The 26,724-nt window shown below is 38.3% G+C and overlaps 1 protein-coding gene across 1 annotated transcript; it reads right to left on the bottom strand.

The window, feature by feature from the left end:
• Window positions 1-7,149: 7,149 nt before the first annotated feature.
• On the bottom strand, window positions 7,150-8,483 carry LOC103411722 (peroxidase 17-like). The gene is made up of 3 exons (XM_029108480.2): window positions 8,234-8,483; window positions 7,973-8,164; window positions 7,150-7,806 (listed from the first exon to the last, which is right to left on the bottom strand). The coding sequence occupies exons 1-3, from the start codon at window positions 8,429-8,431 to the stop codon at window positions 7,210-7,212; spliced, it is 987 nt and encodes a 328-aa protein (XP_028964313.1). The 5' UTR covers window positions 8,432-8,483; the 3' UTR covers window positions 7,150-7,209.
• Between the last annotated feature and the right edge of the window lie 18,241 nt (window positions 8,484-26,724).

Raw genomic sequence — 26,724 nt, 5'->3', positions numbered from 1 at the left:
CTCCAACTCCGTGTACACAGAAGAGGATTTCAGATGTCGTTTCCGAATGAGGCATCATATCTTCAAGCATTTACTTCATGATGTCTAACATGTCAATCCATACTTTCGACAGAAGATGAATATAGTAGGTCGCCCTGGTTTCTCACCTCATCAAAAGGTTACTATTGCATTCCGAATGCTGGCCTATACCTCCCCAGCTGATGCGATGAATGATACATATGGTATGTCTGAGTCTACATGCTTTGATAATTTTGCTGAATTCTGTCACACAGTTGTTCAGATATACAAAGAGGAGTACATTCGTGAACTAAATCAAGCAGATCTGGAGAGGCTCCTTAGCAAAGCTGAAGACCGTGGCTTTCCAGGCATGATAGGATTATTAGATTGCATGCATTGGTAATGGAAGAACAGTCCCACCGGATGCCAAGGAAGATTTAGCGGAAGATCGAGAATGCCAACTATTTGGTTAGAGGCGGTTGCCTTGTTTGACACATAGATCTAACATGCTTTCTTTGGAGTCCCAGATCCCAAAATGACATTACAATACTCGGGCGTTCACCCTTTTTTAATAACTTAACGGAGAGTAAATCACCTTAACTTGACTAGTACATCAACCGGCGTCAGTACATTATAAGGTATTACTTAGCAGATGACATCTACCCAAAGTGGGCGCCACTTGTCTAAGCAATTGCAAACCCTGTGGATGACGCCCAAATGTGGTTTACCTTACACTAAGAGACATACCAGAAAGATGGTGAGAGAGCTTTTGGTATTATACAAGCACAGTGGAAGATCATTAAGGAACCGGCAAGAGGGTGGAGTCGAGATAAATTGAACTCCATCATGATGTCGTGCATCATATTACACAACATGATTATGGAGGATGGGCGAGATGACTATATTGATGGAGATTTTGATGACGACCAAGATGATCCAAATAGGTCAAGCAGGGCTCGTGCAAAAATATATGAGGTGCCTAATTTACCTTTGGATCCAAGAACTGGTAATATCTTTTTAAATGAGTACATGAGGTGCTATAGGATGATACATTCATGTGCCACAAACAAGTACCTACAACAGGATCTTGTTGCACATCTTTGGGTCAAAAGAACAATGGAGTAGGCATTTCAGTTTTATTTTGTTTAATGTTGTTTAAGTTTGAATAACTCCCCCAAGTAATACTAGAGTGGAGATTGTGTTGTTTAATGTTGTGAAGAATTGAAATAAAATGAGGTAAAATAGTATGGAATGGTGAAAATTATGTGAGAAATGATGTAGAAATGACTTAGGTATTTATAGGGAAAAAAAATTAGAATTAAAAAAAAAATTCGTCCTAAAAAAAAAAAAACAATTCAAATGCAACGGTAACCTAGTGTAGCATGACATTAGCTAGCTGTTGCTAGGTGGTGTCATGCTGACGCTGATAGAAAAATTATCTTTTCATTTATTAAATGAATAAGATTACAACCTTTAGTATTTATACATTTACATCACCACACAGATGATTGATAGCTCACTAATAACTAATCCTAACTCTCCAAATAATACTAACAATAGACTCTAACAGACTGTAGAAATATTTACAAACTAATACTTCTATGTCTTATCTTTTACACTATGGTCCTTAATATCCCCCTTCAAATCGAGTTGAAGGAACCGAAGAGAGAGTTTGGTTCTGAGAAGCAAAAATTTGGGCTTGGGCAAGGACTCTGTACATATATCTGCAACTTGGTCTTGAGAATAGATGGAATGAACTGAAATAGCACGGCAAAGCACTTTCTCCCTAATATAATGATAATCTATTTCAACATGCTTAGTCCTAGCATGGAATATAGGATTTTTAGCTAAAGACAAAGCAGAAATATTATCACACCACAGTTTGGGAGAACATGGAAGAACCAAGTGAACATCAACCAAACGTTTGCACAACCAGGTGATTTCAGCTGCAGTATTGGCTAAGGATTTGTACTTAGCTTCAGTAGATGATCTAGCCACTGTTGGTTTTTTTTTTTGCACTCTAGCTAAGGAGAGAATTGCCCAGAAAGATGCAATAACCACCAGTTGATCTTTTGTCTAAAGCATAGCCAGCCCAATCGACATAAGAGAATGCATTAATACTGAGAGAAGTAGAACATTTGGAGAACCATAACCCCAAATCAAGAGAGCCCTTAAGATATCTCAGAATTTGTTTTACAGCTTGAAGATGAGATTTTTTGGGACTGTGCATATATTGACAGACAAGATTAATTGCAAAAGACAGATCAGGTCATGTCCAAGTTAAATATTGCAAACCACCCACAAGAGACCTATATTCTTCTGGATTAAATAATAGAAGAGAAGTGTGATCCAATGTTGAAGTGCTCAAAGGTGTGGGACAAGGCTTTGCTCCATCCAGTTTAGCTTTCTTGAGTAATTCCAGAATATACTTTGTCTGAGAGATCAGAATGCCAGAGGATGACCTTTTTACTTCTATGCCAAGAAAGAAGTGTAATGGACCAAGATCTTTGATAAGGAATAAGGCACTGAGTTGAGCAATAGTGTCCTTGCATGCCTGAAAAGATGGTCCTGTAACCAAGATGTCATCTACATAGACTAAAACAAACACCAAGGTAGGAGTCTTCTTAACAAACAAGGAATGATCATTCTGAGAACCAATGAAACCCATAGAGGAAAGTGCACCTTGCAGCTTTTCATACCAAGCTCGGGGAGCTTGTTTCAAACCATAAAGTGACTTATGAAGATGACAAACATGTGTAGGCTTAGTTGGATCCTGAAAACCAGATGGTTGTTGCATGAATACATTTTTCAGATAGAGAGCCATGGAGAAAAACATTGCTGACATCTAATTGATTAAGAAACCAATCATATTGGACAGCTAAAGTAAGAAGAAGCCTAATTGTAACAGGCTTAGCAACAAGACTGAATGTATCAGTGTAATCTAATCCTGCTTGCTGGTGAAAGCCTTTAGCAACCAGCCTAGCTTTATACCTATCTATAGTGCCTTCAACTTTCCTTTTGATTCGAAAAACTCATTTGCAACCCATAAGATTCTGTGAAGGATGGGAAGGAACAAGAGACCAAGTGCCGGTAGTGAGAAGAGCATTATATTCCTTTTACATAGCTTGTCTCTAATAAGAGTGTTTTGAAGCCTGTAAGTAGGTAGTAGGTAAGAAATCCTCAATGAGATGAGAAGAGAGTGAATGTTTAGTGGCTGCATAGGCTTTGGGTTTGAATATACCAGACTTAGATCTAGTTTGCATAGCATGAGTGTTTGTGGGAGGGATAGAGGGTGCAGGACTAGATGAACTGGCAGGTTGTAATATAGATGCAGAAGATAGTACATCTGCAAAATTAGAAGAACTGGCAAGTTGTAATATAGGTGCAGATAAAGATGAAGTGGAATGAAATGGTGATGCTGGGGAAACACCTAGAATAGGAAACACTAAGGTAGAAGGGATTGAAGAGGGTGAGGAGGTTGGGGATTAGGTGGGGAAGAGATTGCAATAATGTGATGAAATGGGAAATGAGATTCATCAAAGATAACATGTCGAGTTATATAAACTCGCCTGGTTAAAAGATCAAGACATTTATATCTTTTATGGTTCAAGCTATAACCGAGAAAGACACAAGGTTTGCTTATAGGTTCTAATTTGGATGTTGTATAGGGTTTTAGCCAGGGAAAGCATCGGTAACCAAAAACTTTGAGAGTGGCATAAGATGGAGGTTTGTGGAATAACTGTTCCCAAGGAGAAGATTTGGTCATAGTAGGTAGCCGGTTAATAAGATACACTGCTGTTGAAAAGGCTTCAACCCAATAAATGTGGGGAACATTAGATGCAGTCAGAAGAGTGCGAGCAATTTGAACCAAATGTCGATGTTTACACTTAGCACATCCATTTTGCTCTGATGTGTGAGGGCAACTTAGTAGGTGATGAATACCATTAGTCTTAAGAAACTGAGTAAAACCAGAACTTAAAAATTCTCCACCAAAATTTGATCTCAAGACAGCAATAGAAGTATGCAACATATTCTCAACCAATGCTTTGAATTCAATAAAGTTTTGAAAAACCTCAGATTTACACTTGAGAGGACCAGCAGTACTTTGTGTAATCATAAACAACTATGAGGTAATATCTATAACCTGAGACAGACATAACAGATGAAGGCCCCCATGAATTTGTATGTAGAAGTTGCAGAGGTCGAGTTATAGTATTAGAACTAGATACAAAACGAAGTTTGGTACTTTTGCCCATTGCACAATTGGAACAAAAATACTTAATCATGCTAGTTGAAACTGGAAGACTAGACTTAGAGACTATTTTATTTAAGAGTTTGAAAGAGGGATGGCCCAACCTTTGATGCCATATTTGAGAAGAAGCTTTGACTATGGCAGCAAAGAGAAGATGATTACCAGCAGTTGGACTAGAGGCAGTGAAGGGGTAAAAACCATTCCTCACAGGGCCTTTAAAAAGCATTCTCCCCAAATAAAGATCCTTCACAATAAAATGAAAAGGATAGAGAGTAATTTAGCACTAGTTATCAATTGTAAATTGATTAGCAGATAGCAAATCTTGTTTTAAACCAGGAACATGTAAGACATTTCGAAGAGCAAAGTCATGTTGAGTAGTAGAAAGTGTAGAAGAACCAGAATTAAGAATATGCAAACCTTTGCCATCACTAATGTAGACTTGCTCAGAGCCAGTGTAAGGTTCTGAACTTTGCAAGTTTGCAACGGAATTAGTCATATGAGAGCTTGCACTAGAGTCGAGAAGGCAAGTTGGAGTAGCAGAAGATGATGCAGCATTGGCACACATTGCGGATTGAGAAGTTTGTGAGCCAAATTGAGGATTCATGTGATGAGGACACTCAGCAGCCTCATGATCATTTTGCGACAAATTTGGCAAGTGAGTCTACGTCCAGAAAAATTTGAACCAAATCGACCACCACGATTGTTCATCTGATTGTTTCTCTGATAATTGGTCATCTGATAATTGTTGGAGTAATTTTGATGTTGGTTGTTAGACCTAGGGTTTGAGAAATTTCGATTGAAATTTCGATCTTGACCACGACCGTGATGCAGATTGAAATTGGGGAAATTCTGAGCAAGAAATGCCTGAAAGTTAGAGGAAGAATTCCAGCAAAAGATCCAAGAGACAAATTAAACTCTTGAAAAGATCCTAAGGTGGTTGATTTCTTGCGATTTGCAAGTTGAATTTCTTTGCTTAGTAGTAAACCATGAAGTTCATCAATGGTTGTAGATCCAAGACGAAATTGGATCACATCAACAAAAGAGTCATAATCAGAAGGAAGTCTATGAAGAATGACAGAGAGAAGCTCAGGTTCTTTAATTGGAGCTCCAGCACTGGTGAGAGCATCAGAGATCTCCTGAATTTGTTGAAGATATGCAACTGTAGTAGAATCACCAAGGATGATTGTGTGAAGACTTGAACGAAGTTCATGAACATGAGACTGTGAAGCTGCAGCAAGTCGCGATTCAAGCTTGGACCAGAGCTCTCGAGAAGAATTAACACCAACCGTATACGAAATCAGAGAGTCAGAGAAAGTCGAGTTGATCCAAATGAGGATATTTTGATCATACTCATACCAAGCAACATAATTAGGATTCAAGATTGCATTTCCAGAAGAATCGCGAAGAAGTTTGGGCGGAGCAGCCACAGATCCGTTGATGATTCCAGTGAGATTGTAACGACGGAAGATCGGAGTAAATAACGCACTCCATGTGAGGTAATTTGTGGCTGTGAGCTTGATTGGCACCATGGAACCAATATTTTGGATCGAAATCGATGCAATTGGAGAAGTGCCAGAAGAATTAGGGCATGAATTTGTGACTGGAGAGCGAAGAGCGGAGCAAGAGGAGGGAGATGCATCAGTCACCATGATCACGATTTAGGGTTTACAGAGAAGAAAAGAGGGGAAGCGAGAGAAGAAAAGGATCGGTCGTTAGACAGAGGTGAGAGATACCATGATAGAAAAATTATCTTTTCATTTATTAAATGAATAAGATTACAAACTATAGTATTTATACATTTACATCACCATACAGATGATTGATAGCTCACTAATAACTAATCCTAATTGTCCAAATAATACTAACAATAGACTCTAACAGACACCACACAAATGATTGACAGCTCACTAATAACTAATCCTAATTGTCCAAATAATACTAACAATAGACTCTAACAGACTGTAGAAATATTTACAAACTAATACTTCTATGTCTTATCTTTTACACTATGGTCCTTAATAGACGCTAGGTAGCTGTTGCAATTCAAATTTTTGGGCCGGCTAGAATGGGCCATCTGGTTGGCCTGATTTCAAATTTTTGGCACAAGCCCTTTGGCCTAGCCCTCGGTTGGAGATCGTTTTCGTGTCATTTCGAGCTATTTTTAACCCTATGACCCTTTGGCTGGGTCGGTTGGAGATGGCCTTAATTGTTTTTTGGTATTGTGTTATTTTGCGTCGGTAATATGCAAGTCTATTGACATTTACAAATCTTGGCACATGGAATTCATCAAAGAAACGGTCGAGCAAGGAATATGTGAATGTTGCTTTCCGCACAATGAAGAAAAGCAAGGCTTCGTCTTCAATAGTTTGGAATTAGTCCGGAAAATATACGGTGAAGATTGAAGAAAAATTTCTTGGCTACACCGTTCATTTCTTGGGCTTCTTAGTACTGCTAGACAATTCAAGTCATTCTTTCTTGGCTACGTAGCATCAATCATTTGAATTATTCATTCTTTAGTATGATATTATCGCTATCTTTCTAAAAATTCATTTAATGTGGAGAACATTTACCACTAATATCCACTCATGATTAATTGTCAACTTGTCTCAAAATGGCTTCAAAATCAAATGAAATTGTCTCAAAATTAAATAAAATTTTGTAGAGATGATGTTTAGATCAAAATTAAACAAAATTTTATAAAGATGATGCTTAGAGGATAATAAAGGGAATGAGTTGACTAAACGGTTTCAAAATCCAATGAGTCAGTTTCAAAATTAAATGAAATTTTCTAGAAATGATGTTCAGATTATTACGTTTTTATAGTGAATTGATGTCCATGTCAGCATACAAAAAGGAATGACTCCTTACCCGTGAGAATTCAACCAATGTCAAAGACAAAATAGCAAAATTTAATTCATTGATGGCATTTAAACAAACAATTGTCTCAATTGTTCATGTCTTCATACAAACGTTACCATTTCTTCAATGCTCTTGCATGTGTTGGCACTGGCAGGACGATGACTATTAACCACCCTGCAATTTCTTCTCACCTCCCCAGGCTGCTCAACCTGCAAATCACCCATCTTTATCATCCCCTCCACAAAGGCCTTGAAAAACTCTTCTTGATCACTGCTAAACTGCTGCACAAATCCCTTCGTTTCCGGAAATGTGAAAAGCGTTTGATCCGAATTGAGAAACCCACTCCCGGAAACCAAGTCCTTGAAGTACTGGTTGTCGAACACTACAGGTGTAGCATCTAGGTCTCCGGTGATGTTTTGGTCCACGTTTAACGGGCAAAGCTTGTTTAGCTTTTCTCTAAACTTTGGTTCAATGGCAGGGTCTGGCCGGCCAGTGCCGGATTGATTGTACAAACGAAACATGATGGAAAAACACCGAGCTTGGCCAATGGAATGCGACCCCGAAAGTGCAACGAGATCTTTGGCCGAAAGATTAAATTTGGCAAACAGGTCAATGAGGAAGGTTGCATTGGCTCTTGGACTTGGCATAACGTTGTCTGAGGCTTCTTGGCTAGCTGATAAGCTATCCAATCTTCCTAACTTGACTCCCCAATCAGGCCCGCCAGTCCGATTAACACAAAATTATGTCACTACATCTTTATAGATTGTCAATTATATAAGCGGGGTTTTAAACATTCCGAAGAAATTTATAAAATCGAGCGTTAGTACTATTTGATCTGTGTAATTGGAAAAAAGAATGTAATACCAGAGCAACAGCATCTCTAGAGGCTATGATTATGATGTCCGCGCAAGAAACGACTCCCGGACAGACCTTCTCCAAGGCTTCTTTCGCTTCATCGACAACCTCATAAGATCTCAATGAGTTTATGTTTGCAAGGGCTAGTTTTTCCCCAAGCATGGTTGGTGTGTCATCAAGTAACATAGAAGCATCACAACCCTACAGGATATATGTATGTTAAATCGATCAAAAGGGAATATACTGTTTGTGTATGTAGTTTTTACTTACATTGACAAAGCAATCATGGAATTGGAAACGCATGACAGAGGCAAGGCTCCGGGCCTCTCTGATCAGAGCCTCTTTCATGACATCTCGGACCACAGATTCAGCTTGCGGGCATGTTTCAGAGTAATAATGAGGCCGGAGTTGTGCAACGGCCCCGATTATTATGTACTGAAGGAGGCAGAGAGAAAAGAGGGAAGTCATTGAAGTTTTGAGACAATCTCTAGTAGGCAGGTTTGTGTATGAGTTGTTTCAGTTTGGAGTTTTCTATGGGGCTTTTAAAACATGTTGGATGCCTTATTTGCATGTATAGAAAAAGAGAAATAATTAAGGGTGATGCTATTAACATACTTATTTTTTGGCCGTTTATTTGGGATGAATTGAAGAAGATTAATAAATAAAAATTAATAACGGTGTGTAGAAAGTAAAAAAATAAAAAGTGTGAATAGCATTACCCACAATTAAAACACCTTTTTTTTTTATCTCTTTATGCACACCTTACTTTATTTTAGTCATTAAATTGAACAAATCGACAAAAATTAAGAGCCACAATTAAATGGGTGTGGTGTAAAAAACAATGTACAAAACATGTCTAGATAAAGTGTACGCGAAACGTTCTTTCCTATTTCCTATTTTGGTTTTACTTGCGCTCTCTATTTATATTTCTATACCCCTTCAAAAGAGCGGGAATAATATTGTCATAATGTATGTGTTATTTGCACTCTATAGACATTGTGCAAAAGGAGGTTACGATATCTCCAAATAAAAAAAAAAATCAAAAGTTACAACTTACAAGTATAAAATTATATTTGACTCTAAGTTATACCATCTCTAAAGTATACAAAGTCAAATTTTGTAACCTGCAATTTTTTTTACCCTTGTGCATTAGGGAGGAAGTGTGTCAAATATAACTTTTGTATCTTCTACTAAGGTGGGGCTCCCACGTTGTCTACAATTTCATTTCAACTTGTAACAGAGAGATTTTAAGTTTGAATCTCGTGAATAACAATTTTAATACCAATTTATTCTTCCATCCACTTAATATACATATATCGTTGCATATAACTTCCAAATTCTATATAACTCTAATTTTTCCGGTGTATTGGATATAGATTTTGTCAAATTTAAAGTAAAATATAATTCTGATTTCAATTTTTTATGGATACATTAGAGAGAGTCTTACACATCGCCCTCCCCTTATCGAGTTCAAAACGGTTGAATTTCTTTGAAGTTACACTATAATAAGAGGTTGAATTAGATGGGTGATTTGACTAATTTTCAAAGATGTTATGCATTAATCCATTGTTTTTGCTTTTACCAAATCCCATTACAAGCCGACTAGCCTTCATGCAAGCGCTCACGTGCGTGCAGAAGACATTTTTTGAATCACGGTTTGCTACGTACGACTTACATGTTTTAAATGTATTTATATGCGTAAATTGACAAAAGAAAAGCCAAATATTTGAAGTAAATGAATAATTTTAGATCATGCTAGAAGAAACCCGCATAAACCAATTAAAGTAGCTAAATTTACATAATAAAATCGGTCTCTATAGAATTTATATTAAGAATAGAGAAAATAATATTTAATAAACAATTGATTGAATCACATTATTACTAGCTCATTGTGAGACTAAGCCCACCTCCTTCCCAATTAGTGTAGATAATATCGTTTGTTTAAAAAAAAAATCATTTGACAATTAATTTAATCACATTATTATCCGCGTGCAAAAGACATTTTTTATAACCGACATTACACACTTCTTAAGATGTTTTGAACACATTTAAAATAGAGAAAATAATATTTAATAAACAACTGATTGAACCACATTATTGCTAGTCCATTGTGAGGCTAAGCCCACCCCTCTTTAGTGTAGATAATATCATTTGTTAAAAAAAAAAAAAACCAATCATTTGATAACTTATTTAATCACATTATTGTCCGCGTGCGAAAGACATTTTTTTATAACCGGCATTACACGTCTCTTAAGATGTTTTGAACGTGCTTAAAAATAGAGAAATTGAATCATATTATTGCTAGCCTGTTGTGAGATACTAATTGTGACAACCCGTTCCTAATTTTACAATTTTATAAATTTTAAAAGAGTGATTTGATGAAAATGCCCTAGAGGTGAGATTGATGACTTTTGTTGACCGTCTTTTCGTGACAATTGTGAGCTGTTATTTTCTCATACTCTCGAAATACTCGATGGTACGAACGTGTAGGCGCAAGTGAAATCCAATTTGGAGTTACGATAGAGATTTTACAGACTTACGAATGTAAAGGGCAATTTGGTAATTCTCTGTTTAGAGATATTTTGTGGCTTGTTTTGTGAGCCACGTAGGGCCCATACTCCGCTCTTTCCCTCTCTTTCGTGTCTCCCAATACTCATAAATCCCAATTTTTTTTCTCAACTTTCCATTAATTTGTTGCCACCTCATCTATCCTTCCCTCATTTCATTATCTCTCATCTCTTAGCTCCGTCTCATCTTTCTCTTTCTACAAGTGTAGAAAGCCCACGCCACACCGTACCACCCTTGCCTGAACGACAAGCATCACCTCATCACTCCGGCGATCCCTCTAACCACTAAACCATCACCACAGTATCAGTTACCAACCTCCATTCGAGAACTGAGCTATATGCGCGTGTACGGACAAAAGAGGAGTTTATATCAATTTGATTTTTTCGGTGAGTTTCTTCCGTCCACGACCAAGGTAGCCTTTGAGAGTCAACCTTTCTTATAGCTCGATCTAATCCTACTTAACCCTAAATGTCATCTTGGTGAAGCTGGGAACGCATAACCACGTCGGGGAAGAACTTCCTAGATTTTCCGGTGGCTTTCGAGCCGTTTTTCAGACAACTCAGGCCACGGCCAAGGAAACTAAAGGTATATTCTGATTCCTTGTCATATGAACTTTGATTTGATATATTGGAAGGCTAGGTTTAGTGAAGATTTTGTGTCACGTCCCGATCCCAACATACGTCGAGAATCAACACATGACAAGGAAAATAACGTTCGTTGAATACGGTATAAGTTACGGAATAAAATACTTTAACTGATAAATCAAAATAATACGAAGGTGGCTAAGTTCTCCACAACATATTTACAAATATGTACATCCCAAAAAGGAGCATAATCTTTGCCTAAGAACAAGTTTGAGGTGCTCAAAAGAAAGTCCCAAGATAAAGTACAAGATAGGATATAGGGGTAACCTAGCAATCCAAATCTCTGATAACTGTACCGCAACCCCACTTACGAGCCTCTCGAAGCTACTCAGACTTGTTACCTGTAAGATCAGTGCCTGTACCATCGAAATGGTGCACCGGCAAGCAATAACCCGGATAAGCTACAAACTTGTGTGAGCGATAAATAATACAAAGTATATGATACTAATAAAAAAAACAGTCACCATTCACAATTTATAAACCTTGAATATAAATCATTCATAAGAAATCGCTACCAAACCTTATCACCTCCAAATGAGTCATACATACATCCAACAAGTTTTCTAAATCAAAACTTAGAGTTCTTAAAGCCACATTCACAGATATATTCAAAACTAGAGTTAGAGAGACGTTGTTCGACCGAAGCCTACGCAAGTAACCAAATAGGAAATGGCCCCCCAAAGCGGATCAACCAAGCAGAGCCACCCCTAAGAAAGTAACCAAGTAGGTAGTGACCCTCCAATGCGGATTAACCAAGCAGAGTCACCCCTAAGAAAATAACCAAATAGGTAGTGACCCCCCAATGCGGATTAACCAAGCAGAGTCACTCCTATAACTATTGGAAGGTGATCACCCAATGCGGATTAACCAAGCATGATCACCTTTAAATGTGTATGGCCATACCTAGGCTATAAGGATCGCCCAACGCGGATTAACCAAGCGCGATCCACAAATAATATGGTCCCCTAATGTGGATAAACCAAGTAGGACCATCCAGGACCATTGCTACGTGGTACACACTTAGTGTCACCTAACCCCATGACACTAGGGTAATGGTCCTTCACAATCCATCATTTTTATCAACCATCACATATATATCCCAAAACACAATCCATCATTTTTATCATCCATCACATATATATCCTAAAACACAATCTATCACAGTTCAAATATCCAAGTCACCTAATGTTTCATAAGTAGATCGACGGCAATTTACTAGCAACAATTATTTAGCATCAGAACTATTTTAAGAATCCATAGTGTAACGACAACATTTATTAGCACAAAAGATTTCAAAACAATAACCATAACACATAGATTAGAATCACTCACCTGAGATCCACACTAATGCACTCAAACACGAGAGTCAAGGCATCATGTTCTATCACCACCTAACAAGGTACAAACCACACTTATATTTCCTTCGATAATTCACATACTTAAAACTCTTATATATTTCCCACAAGAACATTTAATGAGGAATCGAACTGTCATTCTAAGGTAGGGTCCATGATCTTACGTCACTTATTCCGTAATATCCAAACTCTAGATTTTCACTTGTAAGTCCCTAAGGTCCTTAAACATTAACTACCATAGCATACTACAAGTGGTGTCAATTCAATGGTAAGATCATCAATCGCTAGAGTAATCAAGTGGCGGAGCTTATCGATAAAATACTTAACCAACAACATTTTTATAAATCGAATGTCACACACCAGAAAATTTGACTTTCTCCAAAAATTCTCAAATTTTACAGGAATAAAGATTTCAACAAGTAGAGTAAACTTTATACCTGTGGCCGAGTCCAATTTGGCGAGGAAGGCCCTCAAATTGGCTCGCACCCAACGAAACCCTAAGGTGGGTGCCCTTAAATTCGGCTTCCTTGGTGTTCCAACGCCCCAACCACCAGTTGGGTCTTATTCCTGGGTCCAAGGGAAGTTGATTAAGGGTGATGGTTAGTGGTGACACTCTCCGGAACGACAATTCATCGTCGAGAACCCCCGGGGTTCTCCTATGGAGTTCTACCCGAATTGGACCTTAAAAACCCTTGATTTTAGGTAGAGAGGGAAGGGAGAAGATATTTAAGCAAGTTACAGGTGAAGAAGATAGGAGAATCAGCTGAGAATTGGAGGAACTTACCTGAAATGGCGGGTTTGAAACGGTTTGGTGGTGCTCACGGTTCACCAAGGGGAAGAAAGAAATGTCCCCTTTTTCCCTTAGTTCGCCTTTTCTAGCTCCCCCTCCCCCCCCCCCCCCCCAAAACCATCTGATTGCTCATTTTTTTTATTATTATTATTTTAAATTAACTTAACTTTTAATTCACATGTGGAAATTAAACAATTCCTACAATTTATAGTTCACAACTTCAAACGTCCGTAACTATACCGTTATAGTTCGGACTCGCAAATGGCTTTCGCCTATGCGTTTGGGGGTTCGAGATCTATTTAAAAACATTAGTTGTAACTTTGAAATATCAACGAAAGATAAAGATTGATTATGAAATTTCCAACTCGATAACTAAACAATTACTAAACTTAAAATTAATGGAATTAAAATTAACTAATAAAGTTAACATTAGCGCGAAATACGAGTTTTAAAATACGAGATACGTAATAATTGGTGAAATTCCGGGGATGGAATTTCACATCCTTCCCCCCTTAAAAAGAGTTTAGTCCCCTAAACTCAACGCACCTGAGTCAAATATATGGGGATAATGTTGGCGCATCTCAACCTCTGGTTCCTAAGTTGACTCCTCCACACCATGATTATTCCATAACACACGCACCCATGAAATAGTCTTGGTGCAGAGAGCTTTCTCTCTACAATCAATAATTTCAACGGGGTACTCCTTATAAGTGAGATTTTCCTTAACCTGAATAGGCTCATAAGAAATGACATGAGAAGGATCACTACGATACCTCCGGAGTGAGGATACGTGGAATACTGGGTGAATGTGAGACAACTCTGGAGGTAGTGCAAGGCGATAGGCAACTTCGCCCACTCTTTCCAATACCTCAAATGGTCCAATGTACCTTGGACTAAGCTTCCCTTTACGTCCAAATCTGAAAACGCCTTTCATAGGTGAAACCCGTAGGAAGGCATATTCTCCAATATCGAACGTCACCTCATGTCTGTGGGGATTAGCACAACTCCGCTGTCTACTCTGAGCGGCTAATAAATGTACACGGATCATAGAAATCTTTTCTGCTGCAATATGTATTAACTCTAGTCCCAATAATTGACGCTCTCCTACTTCGTCCCAGTATAAAGGAGACCTACACTTTCTTCCATAAAGTGCCTCATATGGTGCCATCTTAATACTAGCCTAGTAGCTGTTATTATAAGCAAATCCAACCAAAGATAGATGTTTATCCCAATTACCTTTCAAATCAAGTATGCAAGCTCGAAGCATATCATGCAACGTCTGAATGGTGCATTCTGACTGACCATCGGTTTGAGGATCAAAAGCTGTGCTAAAACTCAACTTAGTCCCCATAGCATTATGAAGGCTACCCTAAAAACGAGAAGTGAAACGAGGATCACGATCGGAAATGATGGATACTGGAACTCCATGCAACTTAATAATCACATCTAAAAATAGTCTTGCAAGTTGCTCAAGAGTATAAGTTTTCTTAACAGCAATAAAATGAGCAGATTTCGTCAATCGATCGACGATCACCCAAATGGAATCATGTCCCTCACGAGTCCTCGGTAAGCCTGTCACAAAATCCATGGTAATATGCTCCCACTTCCACTCGGGAATAAGGAGTGACTGAAGTAAGCCTGTAGGTCGCTAATGCTCTGCCTTAACTTGTTGACAAGTCAAGCATTATGCGATGAACTCGACAATCTCTCTTTTCATATTTCCCCACCAGAAACTCTCACGAAGATCTCGATACATCATTGTATTCCTAGGGTGAACGGAAAAAGGGGAATTATGAGCCTCCTCCATGACCTCTCTCCATAGGTTTTTGACATTTGGAACATAAAGTCAAGTCCCGCAACGAAGTACACCATTGTCAGAAATGGTAAAATTGGGCCGAGTACCTGTTCTTACTTCTTCCATGATCCAAACTAACTCCGGGTCTTCACTTTGGGTTGCTTGAATCCGATCAATTAACGTAGGTTGTACAATAAGGGCTGCGAGGAGATGATCTCCACTCTGATCAATCGGTTTAATCTCCATTGTCTTAAAATCCTCCGCTAACTGACCCACCCGAAGTAATAAAGCTGCAACATTAGTTAAGCGTTTCTGACTCAAAGCATCAGCAACTACATTCGCCTTACTAGGATGATAAAGAATCTGACAATCATAATCTTTCACTAGCTCTAACCAACGTCTTTGTCGCAAGTTTAGCTTTCGTTGGGTGAAAATATACTTGAGGCTCTTATGATCGGTATAAATCTCACAAGACTCCCCATACAGATAATGTCGCCAAAGCTTTAAGTCATAAACCACAGCAGCTAGTTCTAAATCATGAGTGGGATAATTAAGTTCATGCGGCTTAAGTTGGCGAGAACCATAAGCCACAACCTTACTGTGCTGCATCAGAATGCAACCTAATCCTTTATGGGATGCATCAGTGTATACTACAAAACCTCCAGAACCAGATGGAAGCGTAAGAATAGGTGCAGAGACGAGTCTTTTCTTTAGCTCCTTAAAACTAGCCTCACACTCATCATTCCAAACAAAAGGAGTATCCTTCCTTGTCAGTTTTGTTAGAGGAAGCGCCAACGATGAGAAACCTTCAATAAATCTGTGATAATATCCAGCTAAGCCCAGAAAACTTCGAATCTTAGTCACCGTGGTAGGTCGACTCCAATCGACAACTGCCTCTACCTTGGTAGGATCCACCTGAATACCATCATTCGAAATCACATGGCCAAGGAATTTAACACTTTCCAACCAAAACTTACATTTGCTAAACTTAGCATACAACTGATGATCTCGCATCGTCTGTAAAACAAGTATTAGATGTTCCTCATGTTCAGTTACACTCAGTGAATAAATCAGAATGTCATCGATGAACACTACCACAAACTGATCAATAAAAGGTCGGAACACCCTATTTATCAAGTCCATGAACGCAGCAGGGGCATTAGTCAGACCAAATGGTAAAACCAAGAACTCATAATGGCCATAGCGAATCCGAAAAGCTATCTTTGCTATATCCACATCTCGGATCCTCAATTGATGATAACCAGTCCTTAAATCTAACTTACTAAAATATTGAGCACCTTGAAGTTGATCAAACAAGTCATCAATCCTCGGTAAAGGGTACTTATTTCAGACTGTTATCTTATTAAGCTCACAATAATCAATGCACAAACTCATAGATCCGTCCTTTTTCTTCACAAAAAGAACATGAGCACCCCATGGTGAAACACTAGGGCGAATTAAACCTTTATCCAACAACTCCTATAATTGTACCTTAAGCTCCCTAAGTTCCAAAGGTGCCATTCGATATAGAGCTTTAGAGATAGGCGTGGTCCCTGGCATAAGATCAATGGTAAACTCAATTTCCCTCACTGAGGGCAAGCCAGGCAGCTGAAGGAAAAATTTTGTCCTAGCTAAGAACATGTAAGAACATTTGAATACATATGCAAACTATTAACACTTTAAAGTAGGCATGCATTAAAAAACAATTCATAAAACCCATGACTTTCAAAGCCTAGTATATGGTGAACTAAAAGACTCTTTAACAACATTAAAGAGAAGTAAAGATTTAGAGTTTCTTTACCCTTGAAGCTCATCCTTGTTTACACAAGGGATTCACCCAAGTGGAGGGCCTTCAAGTCACCTCCAAGCTACTTGAATCTTGCTTGTGATTTTCCCCTTTTAGTGCTCCTTTGCTCCTTGAGGATGTGAGGAAAGGATCTCCAAAACACCAAAGGTTTGGTGTCTCTAAGTCTCCACACCAAAGGTGAGGTGTGAAGATGTAATGGATGACATAGAGAAGAAAAGATTGCTAGCTAAATCTCCTCTAAGTGGCTAGCCTCTTTGTAGAGAGAGAGAGAAAATGTTTCACCTCTTTGCCTCAAAGAAAACCCTTATGAAAATAAAGCTATACAGTTGCTTTTATACTTCATTACAAGTGAGTGGCAAACTTGTAATTAATCCAAGTTTGCTCCATTCACCCTAATGGCCGGCCTTACCTTGTTATTGGGCTAATTTGCCCATTTTGTTTTAGTTGTCATACAACTTAAACATAATGGGCCTTGTGGACCAAAACGCTTTTGGGCCCCGAAACCCAAAACCAACTTAAAAGCCCAATACGAACCTTTCGTAAAATTAATTAACTAATTTAATTAATCTTTGACCATTCTTCAATTAAACCATTTAATTGCATATCCATTTCATTTAATTTCTTCACTATCGCCCTTACTCAGTGTACGATCCATTAGGTTCCAATTAGCGAGGTAGTGGGCGATTGTTACTCTTAACGATCGATTGTGAATTGAAACCACATTTCAATTCTCCCTTAAAATTAGTGTTTGCTAATCATTAGGGCTTCCACAAACCATAAGTGACACCTAGCAGTATGTCATGGTTACCCAAGCTAAGTAGAAGTGGTTGGAGAACCTATCCAGTTACAATTACAATGCAATACGGTCCTTCTCTAATACAATACTCTTAATCACATTGTTTGAATGATAGTTTGTTTCAGGTCTACTATCCAATGTGATACTTCTCTATATGATTCAATTGAATATGATTTGGAACAAACTTCCTAAGTTATATTCATATGCTTTGGCCAAAGACTCTCGAATCATATCTTAGAGTATTCTCCTTCCACCATGGAAGGTTAGAGATCCCTTGTTGTACATTCATATGCCTACATGACTAGATAGCTTGACCCCAACAATGCCGTGGACACTCCAATGGAATGCCTTTGACATGATCAAAGATCAAGGACCTAACCATTAGACATCTATGATGCCTCAGGTCAAAGGACTACTTTGCATATTGCAACTATCGAGTTCTTACATGACATGTATGTTCAAACTCTCTTTTGATCGTTGTTCAGTGTACTCGATTACTCTTTCGAGCACCTATGTGTTTGTCTTAGTGTCCAACACTAAATGACTTGAGACTAGTCATACTCACGTTTGAGTCAACATAACACATACTAACCTTAGCGGATTGTCAATGCCCAATTGGCAATCCTATGGCTAGGAACGTTTTAGGAATGAACATAAGAGAAAGGTCTCGATAATCTAACTCACTTAGATCACTTATCTCTTAGATCAAATACATTCCTTGGATTCCCTTATTGCTTAAACACATGATACAATAAATAGTGATTAACAATAAGTTTTGCCCTTCATTAAACATATAAACGTTTAATACAATAAGTATTCCAAAAGCTATTACATCAAATAAGTGGCTTTGTGGGCATACTTCCAACAATCTCCCACTTGCACTCAAAGCCATCCTCCCATGTATCTAATACCCATCCTTTCCATATGACAGTCAAGCTGGATTTGAGACATTGGCTTTGTCAGTGGATCCGCTATGTTATCGGCTGAAGCAACTTTGAGAATGTTGACTTTCCCCTCGGCAACATATCTTCTAATGATATTAAAGCGCCTGTCAAAATGCTTGTTCTTTTGATGAGCCCTGGGTTCCTTGGCTTGAGCTATCGCCCCACTATTATCACAGTACAAAGTTACTGGTGATGTAATGGTTGGAACCACTCCATGTTCAGTAATGAACTTCTTCATCCAGAACGTTTCTTTGCCGGCTTCAGCTGCAGCGACATATTCTGCCTTCGTCGTGGAATCAGCAATTACACTTTGTTTCTTGCTTTTCCAGCTAACAGCCCCACCATTTAGAGTGAATACATATCCGGAGTTGGAACTTCTATCATCGACATCAGATTGGAAATCCGCGTCTGTATAGGCTTCCACTCGCAACTCTGTTGCTCCTCCATAAACAAGGAACATGTCCTTAGTTCTTCTTAAGTACTTAAGGACCGTCTTGACAGCTGCCCAGTGTTCTGATCCTGGTTAGATTGATATCGACTAGTAATGCTCACAGCATATGCGATATCAGGCCTTGTGCATATCATGGCATACATGAGACTCCCTATGGCGAAAGCATAAGGAATAGCATTCATTTGCCGTATCTCTTCAGGAGTCTTAGGTTCCATGGACTTAGAAAGGTGAATTCCATGTCTAACAGGAAGAAAACCTTTCTTAGATTATTCCATCTGGAACCTACTTAGCACCTTATCAATGTACATAGATTGGGATAATCCAATTATTTTTCTGGATCTATCACGATAGAGCTTTATCCCAAGTACATAAGATGCATCTCCTAAATCTTTCATGTGGAAGGTTTTGGACAACCACACTTTTACAGAAGAAAGTACTGTAGTGTCATTCCCGAATAGTAATATGTCATCTACATATAACACTAGGAATACAACTGCATCCCCAACGACCTTTTGATAAACACAATTGTTGTCTTCGTTTTGAGTAAAACCAAGCGTTTTGATTTCAGTGTCGAAACGAATGTTCCAGCTCCTAGAGGCTTGCTTAAGTCCATAAATGGACCTTTGAAGCTTGCATACTTTAGTCTTTTCAGACTTGGACACGAAACCTTCGGGTTGAGCCATGTAAAGCTCTTCCTCTAGGTAGCCATTCAGAAAGGCCGTCTTCACGTCCATTTGCCAGATTTCATAATCATAGTACGCAGCTATAGCAAGCAAAATCCGAATGGACTTAACCATGGCTACAGGAGAGAAAGTTTCTTTATAGTCAATCCCTTCTCTTTGCCTGTAACCCTTGGCTACTAATCTAGCCTTATAAGTCTCCACGTTCCCATCAACGCCTATCTTCCTCTTGAAGACCCATTTGTTTCCAACAGGTACAATACCTTCTGGAGGGTCTACAAGAGTCTAGACCTAATTTTGATACATGGAATCCATCTCGGATTTCATGGCCTCTTGCCATCTCTTTGAATCAATGTCGGACATTGCTTCAGTGTAGTCCCTAGGGTCCTCCTTTGTGTCATTGTCACCTAGAAGGTGCAATTCCACAAAGTCATTGTCTAAGCCATACCTCTTAGGTGGCTTACTAACCCGTTCAGATCTACGTGGAGCTAGGGGTTCAGGAACAGGGTTGTCAACTTGTCGAGTGCTTGTTTGTGGTTCATCATTAATCTCATTAATTTCCATCTCTTTGCTTATAGTTCATTTGAGAACAAATTCGTCCTCTAGAAACTTAGCAGTTCTGGCGACAAAGACTTTCTGGTCGTCTGGATGGTAGAACTCATATCCCATAGTTTCTCTAGGATATCCCACAAAATAGCACCTTACTGAACTCGCTTCGAGCTTAGTAGCTTCAAGCTTCTTGACATATGCTTCACAACCCCAAATCTTAACATGATTAAGACTTAGCTTTCTTCCATGCCATATCTCATAGGGCGTTTGTGAAACTGACTTGGAAGGTACTCTATTAAGCAAGTAAGCTGCTGTATATAAAGCGTATCCCCAGAATGTTACTGGTAGATTAACGGAACTCATCATAGAACGAACCATGTTCATCAAGGTTCGATTTCTCCTTTCAGAAACTCCATTAAGTTGTGGAGTTCCCGGTGGAGTCTACTGTGATATTATTCCACACTCTTTGAGATAATCTAGGAACTCATTACTCAGATATTCACCCCATCGATCCGATCTTAGGATCTTTATCTGTTTCCCAGTTTGCTTCTCAACTTCATTCTTGAATTCTTTGAACCTTTCAAAGGATTCTGACTTGTACTTCATAAGATACACATAGCCAAACCGAGAGTGATCGTCGGTGAATGTGATATAGTAGGAGAAGCCTCCTCTCGACGTAGTAGACATAGGTCCACATACGTCAGTGTGGATTAACCCTAGAATTTCAGTGGCACGCTCTCATTTTCTAGTAAATGGAGATTTGGTCATCTTCTCTTTCAAGCAACATTCACAAGTACCCATCCAGTCATCACCTAATGGGCGGAAATATCTGTCTTTCGACATCTTGCGAATCTTATCAAGGTTCACATGTCCAAGTTTAAGATGCCACATCTTTTCTTGGTTAACTTCTTCTCTAGCCCTTTTGGGTTTTGAGGTATTCCCACTTGCAATACAGTGCATCCCACTATTCGTCTCTAGGTGAAAAAGTCCCTCTATCATATTACCATGAGAGATAATACGACCGTTCAAGTATAAAGTGCAACTCATTTTGTCAAACAATACTGAGTGCCCATCTCGTAAAAGCTTAGAGATGGAAATCAAATTCTTTATACATGAAGGAAAATATAAACAATTTTTAAGTTCCAGGACTTCCCCAGAGGGTAGGTTAAGCATGTAGGTGCCTATTGCTTTTGCAGAGATTTTAGTGCCGTTCCCAACTCGCACAACCATCTCCCCATTGCGCAGTGACCTGCTCCCTGCTAGTCCCTGCAACGTATTGCAGATATGTTGACTAGCGCCTAAATCAAATATCTAGGAATTGGAGCTCACTGTAAAAGCACTCTCTATGACAGAAATAGTCTCTTCAAAAGTTCGTGTCATAAGGCTCACAATGCGCACCCTGTATTTCTTCTTCCAACGTTCATCCTTTCCATAATGAAAACATGTTCCTTTGGATTTCTTTGCCTTCTTCTTATGCAACCTTTTCCTTGTGATTGCATTCTCACTCCCACTGTCCCTTTTGAAACATTTTTCAAATTTACAGCACATGTCAATCATCTCGTTTAAAGCATGATCGAATCTATTCACTTTATAGTTTACAATAAACTTAGTGAAATCATCCGAGAGAGATGCAAGGAAAAAGTCTTGGGCCATTTTCCCATCAATGGAAGTTCCTAAACTTTTAAGATCTTTAAATATCTTTTCCATCTTTTGTCCATGTTTATGGACCGATGTCCCCTTTGCCATTTTGGCATTCATTAGACTACAAACATTTGAGAATTGTACATTACTAGTCTTAATGTCATGCATCTTATGCAAACTTTCAACCATGGCACAAGAAGTGTCCATGTGCTTATGTTGCTTCATAAGCTCCTCACTAAGTGAAGTGAGGATTAAGCATTTGGCTTGTAGGTCATCCTTATAGTGTCTAACATATTTTTGACACTCCTCATTTGAAGCTAGTTTCGTAGGAGGTAAATGAGGAGGGGATTGCTTAAGCACATACAATATGTCTTTCACCTTTGAGACATTCTCAATGTGGCGATACCAAGCAAGGAAACGTTGGCCCTTAAGGCCCTTTTTGTCAAGTATAATGGTGGGTATAATTTTAGATATGTCGTTAACTACATAACATAACAGAAATCGTATTAGATTGTTTGTTTTAAAACTATTTGATTGGGTCTTTGAATCAAATAGTACCACCCACTATTTTTGGCAAATTCCACATCCCTCAATAGAATTCGAGAGTTATATTGAACTCTTAGCGGGGTATGGGAGACTCACCATTACCAAGCCCACCTCACGATGATACGATGTTGGTTAGCAAAAATAATGATGAGAGAATAACGCTTTATTCATTTACAACTTTTGTAATTACCCATCCGTTTGGCCTCTAGAGAATGTTGCCTCACGATGATACGATGTCGGCTCCATTGCACTTAGTTAAGTTATTCCCACCATGCTTAGTTTGTGAAGGGGTTCAAGAATAGCCTCACGATGATACGATGTTGGCTATCCTCGTTGCCTACACTCACCTCATCATATGTTTATGGACTCCTCCTGGATGTAAGCACATACTTTGAACTCCCCCATGATAGGGTGAAGCCGGTGCATGAGTCACAAACGATTGGAGCCCACCACGGTGGAAGGCCTACGAAGAGATGTTCAAAACATCTCTCGCTTATCAACTTAATAATCGTTTTGTTGAGGGAGTAGTGTTGGGCTACATCAAAATCATTTTAATCTCATTAAAAGAACTTGGGCCTATCATAACCATTGGTCCAAGTTAATATGAATTTAGTAGTTTATAATACTCCCACTATTTCGAAGAAACAAGCGAGACTATATGGAACTACTAACGAATGCATTGCATCCTCATATGGACTATATAGTCATATTAGGTTTTAGGATGATTATGAACCGTTTAATTTGATCCAACACGAGCCTTGTGTTGGACCTTGGGTCTAAGGTAGGTAGTTGTTGATTTTAGTTACGCGTTTAATCCAATTAAACCGTTATTTCCTATTGGGCGTTGGACCCAACTATTCCATTTTGCATACATATAAACAAAAAGGAATACATGAAATAATAATAAGGGCTTATGCCCTTTTACAACACAAATGATGGACTTATGTCCATTTACAACAAATTGAATTAATCAAATTACATTCAAATCTACACTACTAAACCCAAACATTCATAATGTAAATCGGCCAATCACATAGCTTAATTATCGAGGCCTTTGGTTCATAATCACCCTTTTCTTAATCAATCACATTAACTAAGAAAACAACTTTAAACAATTGGTTTTTGGATCCATAGAATTGATTTAAATGGAACTAAATGAAATGAAAATCCAATTCTCATTAAAGAGACAAAACCATTTTGTTCTCATCTTATTTGGGCCAAAAGGAAACTATGACCACAACATTTGGGCCACAATGCAAATACAAAAACTTTTGGGGTCACTTTGTAAAAACACAAAAGTTCACAACTTCATGTAATTACAACTAGAACCCAAAATTTTAATAATGTAAAAACATCATTAAAGGATCAAAACAATTTGTCCTTTAGAGTTTTTGGGCCTTAACGTAAAAACGTAACTTTTGGGCCAAAGTGCAAATACACAAAAATATCAAAACTTTATGTAATTGCATAAAAGGCCCCAAAAGTACCCCTACTAGGGGGTGGCCGGCCTTTAGAGAAGATATGAAAAATTTTCTAAAAAGTTTTTGCAAGTTGATTTTGGTGGGTGAGGTAAAGGTGAAATTGATGGTTTGTAAGAAAACTTAAAGTCTATGACAAACATTAAAACCATTTCATCACATCTCACCAATAACCATCAACCATCAAATAATAAACCAAAACTTTATGAAAAAACATAAAACTTTTGAATCAAAACTTCAAACCTTTTTGTTCTTGGCAAGAACTTCAAGAACATTAAAGAACACTCATGAAAACTCATAATAGCTCCATGAATGTTTTCACTCACCAAAACTCAATTTTTCACCACTCAAAAGAGGGCTAATATCCTAGGGTACTTAGGGGTTCCAAAAGTCACTTTAAAACCATTTTAACAAGACAAACATGAACCCAAAAAATCACCCTTTGGATTTGGCCGAATTTCCCAACATACATGGCACCAAATTTTAGTTCCAATATTCATGCTTAAATGAAATACATCTACAACATTTGAGATGCTAAATTTTCAAGCAAAATTTATATTCAAAAGCAAGAACAAAGCTTGTAACATTTACAACATTTAAATCACATATTATGAAAATCACAAAACCCAAAAGGATTCACCATAAACTAGGCCTAGGCTCTGATACCACTTGAAGGAAAAATTTTGTCCTAGCTAAGAACATGTAAGAACATTTGAATACATATGCAAACTATTAACACTTTAAAGTAGGCATGCATTAAAAAACAATTCATAAAACCCATGACTTTCAAAGCCTAGTATATGGTGAACCAAAAGACTCTTTAACAACATTAAAGAGAAGTAAAGATTTAGAGTTTCTTTACCCTTGAAGCTCATCCTTGTTTACACAAGGGATTCACCCAAGTGGAGGGCCTTCAAGTCACCTCCAAGCTACTTGAATCTTGCTTGTGATTTTCCCCTTTTAGTGCTCCTTTGCTCCTTGAGGATGTGAGGAAAGGATCTCCAAAACACCAAAGGTTTGGTGTCTCTAAGTCTCCACACCAAGGGTGAGGTGTGAAGATGAAATGGATGACTTAGAGAAGAAAAGATTGCTAGCTAAATCTCCTCTAAGTGGCCGGCCTCTTTGTAGAGAGAAAGAGAGAAAATGTTTCACCTCTTTGCCTCAAAGAAAACCCTTATGAAAATAAAGCTATAAAGTTGCTTTTATACTTCATTACAAGTGAGTGGCAAACTTGTAATTAATCCAAGTTTGCTCCATTCACCCTAATGGCCGGCCTTACCTTGTTATTGGGCTAATTTGCCCATTTTGTTTTAGTTGTCATACAACTTAAACATAATGGGCCTTGTGGACCAAAACGCTTTTGGGCCCCGAAACCCAAAACCAACTTAAAAGCCCAATACGAACCTTTTGTAAAATTAATTAACTAATTTAATTAATCTTTGACCATTCTTCAATTAAACCATTTAATTGCATATCCATTTCATTTAATTTCTTCACTATCGCCTTTACTCGGTGTACGATCCATTAGGTTCCAATTAGCGAGGTAGTGGGCGATTGTTACTCTTAACGATCGATTGTGAATTGAAACCACATTTCAATTCTCCCTTAAAATTAGTGTTTGCTAATCATTAGGGCTTCCACAAACCATGAGTGACACCTAGCAGTATGTCATGGTTACCTAAGCTAATTAGAAGTGGTTGGAGAACCTATCCAGTTACAATTACAATGCAATACGGTCATTCTCTAATACAATACTCTTAATCACATTGTTTGAATGATAGTTTGTTTCATGTCTACTATCCAATGTGATACTTCTCTATATGATTCAATTGAATATGATTTGGAACAAACTTCCTAAGTTGTATTCAGATGCTTTGGCCAAAGACTCTCGAATCATATCTTAGAGTATTCTCCTTCCACCATGGAAGGTTAGAGATCCCTTGTTGTACATTCATATGCCTACATGACTAGATAGCTTGACCCCAACAATGCCGTGAACACTCCAATGGAATGCCTTTGACATGATCAAAGATCAAGGACCTAACCATTAGACATCTATGATGCCTCAGGTCAAAGGACTACTTTGCATATTGCAACTATCGAGTTCTTACATGACATGTATGTTCGAACTCTCTTTTGATCGTTGTTCAGTGTACTCGATTACTCTTTCGAGCACCTATGTGTTTGTCTTCGTGTCCAACACTAAATGACTTGAGACTAGTCATACTCACGCTTGAGTCAACATAACACATACTAACCTTAGCGGATTGTCAATGCCCAATTGGCAATCCTATGGCTAGGAACGTTTTAGGAATGAACATAAGAGAAGGGTCTCGATAATCTAACTCACTTAGATCACTTATCTCTTAGATCAAATACATTCCTTGGATTCCCTTATTGCTTAAACACATGATACAATAAATAGTGATTAACAATAAGCTTTGCCCTTCATTAAACATATAAACGTTTAATACAATAAGTATTCCAAAAGCTATTACATCAAATGAGTGGCTTTGTGGGCATACTTCCAACAGCAGCTCAACGGGAAACACATCAGGAAACTCCTTAACTGCCGGGATGACGTCAACCTCACTATTTCCTTGATCAATAGCCATGACATGAGCTAGATAACCCTGACAACCATGTTTCATAAATCGTCTAGCCTTAGCGGCTGATATCATTACTGGTGGTGGGATAGGTTTACGATCCCCAACAAA

This window comes from Malus domestica, chromosome 01 (assembly GCF_042453785.1).
Source record: "Malus domestica chromosome 01, GDT2T_hap1".
Classification (NCBI taxonomy): Eukaryota; Viridiplantae; Streptophyta; class Magnoliopsida; order Rosales; family Rosaceae; genus Malus; species Malus domestica.
The sequence above is the reverse complement of the archived record's forward strand: the minus strand, read 5'-3'. Positions and strand labels throughout refer to the sequence as shown.